Raw genomic sequence first — 4,390 nt, forward strand, 5'->3', positions numbered from 1 at the left:
ATGCGTTACACAACCCGCTTCAAGCTACCGCAGCTCCGAAGAAGCTCTTCATCCCTCCCTCACCACCGCAATTTCTCAGCAAACCCGCTTAGGAATTTGCCCCAGACTCAATCCTCTGAACCCATATTACTTCAAAGTCAAGAAATTTATAAGCTAGTATTGGAGAAATGCTTACGAGAGTGCAGGAAAATCCAATCCCGCCGACTGTTCGACGAAATGCCTCAGAAACTGATTTTTTCTTTGAAAGCGGGGAAAACAATCCATTCTTACAGCTTGAAGCTTGGGTTCGCATCAAAAGGTTCACTTGGAGGTGCCATTGTGGATTTGTACTCCAAATGTGGAGATATGGAGTTTGCAGAAAAGGCTTTCTTTCTGCTGGAGAAGAAGGATAATTTGGCTTGGAATTCGATAGTATCATTGTATTCGAGAAAGGGGTTGCTGAAAAATGTAATGGAACGATTTTCCGCGATGCGGAAGTCGGGGGAAGCACCACCCAATCAGTTTACTTATGCTATCGTCTTGTCTGTTTGTGCTAGGTTGATGCATGTTGACTTGGGGAAGCAAGTGCATTGTAGCATTGTAAAAACTGGGTATGAGTTTGATTCATTTTGTGGGGGTGCTCTAGTTGATATGTTTTCAAAAACTGGGAATCTGGATGATGCTAGAAGGATATTTGATGACTTGATTGAACCTGATACTGTCTCTTGGACAGCGATGATATCAGGGTATGTGCATGCTGGTTTTCCTGAGGAGGCGCTAGAATTGTTTGAGGAGATGCGGAGCTCAGGCCAGGTGCCAGACCAGGTTGCATTTGGGACTGTCATAAATGCTTGTGTTAGGCTTGGAAGGCTTGATGATGCTTGGCATTTGTTTTCAGACATGCCTAATAAAAATGTAGTCACGTGGAATGTGATGATTTCTGGACATTGTAAGGTTGGTTATGAGATGGACGCTGTGAAATTCTTTCTGGATATGATAAAAGCTGGCATTAAACCGACACGATCCACACTGGGAAGTGTATTAAGTGCTATTGCAGGTGTGGCAAGCCTTGAGCTTGGTGTCCAGGTTCATGCTAAGGCAATAAAGCAGGGGTTGGATGCGAATGTTTATGTGGGTAGTTCCTTGATTAACATGTATGCAAAGTGTAAGCGAATGGAAGCTGCAAAGCAAGTATTTAATGGAGTAAGTGAGAAAAATGATGTGATATGGAATGCATTGCTTGGAGGGTATGCACAAAATGGACACGCTTGTGAAGTTGTTGAGTTATTTACGAGTATGACAATTGCTGGTTTCCAACATGATGAATTTACATACACTAGTATCCTAAGCGCTTGTTCTTCTTTAGAAAATGTGGAGATGGGATGCCAATTACATTCAGCTCTAATCAAGAGAAAATATGCTTTGAATTTATTTGTGGGAAATGCACTGGTGGACATGTATGCAAAATGTGGGGCTTTAAAGGATGCAAGGAAACAATTTGAGCTCATGACAACACGAGATAATGTTTCATGGAATGCAATTATTGTGGGATGTGTCCAGGAAGCGGAAGAAGGAGAGGCTTTTGACATGTTTCATGCAATGATATTGGGAGGGATTGCACCTGATGAAGTGTCTTTAGCTAGCATACTTAGTGCTTGTGCTAGTGTACAAGCTCTTGATAAAGGAGAACAAGTGCACTGTTTGTTGATCAAATATGGTCTGGAAACAAGCCTTTATACTGGAAGCTCACTTATTGACATGTACTCGAAGTGTGGGGTTATTGGGGCAGCAACAGAAGTATTCTCTTGCATGCCTGAAAGGAGTGTGGTCTCCACGAATGCTTTAATTGCTGGTTACGCCCTAAGTAACATAGACTGTGCAGGAAGTATATTCAAATATATGCTGGCTGAAGGTCTAAAACCATCCGAAGTTACCTTTGCCAGCCTTCTGGATGCATGCAGTGATCCCAGTAAAATGTGTCTTGGTAAACAAATCCACTGTTTTATTCTAAAGTTGGGCATCTCAATAAATGATGAATTCTTGGCTATTTCTCTGTTACAAATGTATTTGAATTCTCAAATAGAAACAGAAGCTATTGTTCTTTTCAGTGAGTTACCAGTTCCAAAGAGCACAGTTTTGTGGACTGCCTTAATATCAGGACTTGCTCAGAATAGCTATAGTGATGAGGCCTTAAAGTTTTATCAGGAAATGCGGTTATGCAATGCTATGCCTGACCAAGCTACATTTGCCAGCGTTCTTAAAGCCTGTTCTATATTAGCATCTTTGCAGAATGGTAGAAAGATCCATTCTCTAGTTGTTCAAACTGGACTTAATGAGGACGAATTGACAGGAAGTGCTCTTCTTGACATGTATGCCAAATGTGGGGATGTTAGGAGTTCAGAGTGCATATTTGATGAGATGGTTACCAGGAATGACGTCATCACATGGAACTCAATGATAGTTGGATTTGCAAAAAATGGTTATGCTAAAAATGCCTTTAAAATCTTTGAACAGATGAAGCAGACAAATGTAAAGCCTGATGAAGTTACATTCCTTGGTATCCTTACAGCATGTAGTCATGCTGGTATGGTATCTGAAGGCCAACGAATATTTCATGATATGGTTGCCGTATATGGGGTTCAACCAAGGTTGGACCACTATGCTTGCATGATTGACATTTTTGGACGTTGGGGCTTCCTCATGGAAGCTGAGGATTTCATTGAGAAACTAAGTTTTGAACCTGACTCAATGATTTGGGCACCGTTTCTTTCAGCCTGCAGATTACATGGGGATGAGACAAGAGGAAAGCATGCAGCAGAGAAACTCATTGAGCTGGAGCCCCAAAATTCTTCTCCTTATGTTCTGCTATCGAATATTTATGCTGCATTAAGTAACTGGGATGAGGTTAACTCTTTGAGGAGGGACATGAACGAAAAAGGTGTGAGAAAATCCCCTGGATGCAGTTGGATAACTGTAGGTGAGGAGACAAATTACTTCATTGCAGGTGATAAACTTCATCGTAGTGCTGGTAAAATCTATGCAATTTTGACAGATTTGATGGAAGTAATGGGAGATGAGAGTTGTTTTTCTGAAATTCAGTTTTTTATGGTTGAAGGGTGAGAATCAATACATGGTAGCTATAACAGAAGCAACATGCAATGTAGATCATAGACACTGGATTATAGACGGAGCAATTCTTCTCTTCTTGTCATTTTCTTTTACTCAGATTACGCGTTTTAGTCCTGTATTTTCTTCCTCTATTTGCCTTTCAATATTCTTGCATTCTTTGCACAGGGAACAGCCTCATTCTCTTATAAGTTCAGGCTATAAATTAGGGTGATAACTATGAAATGTAATGGGGTGTAGCTACCCGCCCTCTACATTCTCTGTAAAGGGCCTCTGGCCATCCATATGACTAAACACAAAAACAAAAAAGAAAAAAGAGGGGATAAATATGAAATGGATGTAAAGGATTTCAAGGAATTCTATTTAAAGATTTATCAAACTAAAAAGTAGTTTGGTTCAAAGACTCACAGCGAGTAGTATAAAAGATTCATTGAGCATGAGAAAATCCATCTACATAATAAAAAGACAAGCAAAACTATTCCTTGAGTAGCTATGCATTGCCCAACCGTCCACATCCACCACATCCCCCCACAAAAAAAAAAAAGTAAAAAAAGCCAAAATGATCTCCATAGCCTCCATTGTTGAATGACCTTCTAATAGTATATTTCTTAAAGGATGAACCAATAAAAGATTATAAGGAAAAATATGAACCAAATAAAAAAAAGGTGAGTTTTGTAGCGTGTTCCTTTAAGTATAATTACCTTTTTAATAAGAATGACCAAGTAAATTTGGAACTTTCTGCATTTCAAGGTCCCAGATCGATTTGCTAGGGTAGTATAAGTGGATTACAAATGACAGAATGGTTCCTTTTGGATAGGAGAATATTTAGAAAAAAATATATGAAATAATACTGTAGCATTCTTTATAATGTAATGTATGTGAGATAAAAAGGTGGTTGAAATTGTGTTTATGATACAAATAGACAAAATTCTGAAATTTTGTTTGCAAATCTTGATAACCAAACACACATTACCGGTAATTAGGTTATTTGAAATGCTGTATTTTAGTCATTAATATTTTTTCTCGGGTTCGAGTCCTCTTGCTTATACCAAAAAAAAAAAAAAAAAAGTGGCCGCTCAACTAATCAAAACTTACATTTTTGGACTAAATATTGCATTCTTGTTATTTGTAAAGTTACCAAAAGTATACTTTTTAAGTTGAATGACAAAAAAAGGTAAGGTTTTACCTTTCGTTTAATGACATATTGACTAAAGAAAATATTTAATGACCAAAATACAAAATTTTAAATAATTTTAACCATTACCTTTTTTCCCTTCTTTTTGTT

General features: G+C 38.3%; 1 protein-coding gene across 1 annotated transcript; it reads left to right on the plus strand.

Annotated features, from left to right (window-relative positions):
* On the plus strand, positions 1 to 3,251 carry LOC113750796 (pentatricopeptide repeat-containing protein At3g09040, mitochondrial). The gene has a single exon (XM_027294739.1). The coding sequence runs from the start codon at positions 1 to 3 to the stop codon at positions 3,097 to 3,099; it is 3,099 nt and encodes a 1,032-aa protein (XP_027150540.1). The 3' UTR covers positions 3,100 to 3,251.
* The last annotated feature ends 1,139 nt before the right edge of the window (positions 3,252 to 4,390 follow it).

This window comes from Coffea eugenioides, chromosome 10 (assembly GCF_003713205.1).
Source record: "Coffea eugenioides isolate CCC68of chromosome 10, Ceug_1.0, whole genome shotgun sequence".
In the NCBI taxonomy this organism is placed as follows: Eukaryota; Viridiplantae; Streptophyta; class Magnoliopsida; order Gentianales; family Rubiaceae; genus Coffea; species Coffea eugenioides.

Coding starts and splice junctions, on each gene's coding strand:
- LOC113750796 (XM_027294739.1), top strand. CDS start 1: ATGCGTTACACAACCCGCTTCAAGCTACCGCAGCTCCGAAGAAGCTCT.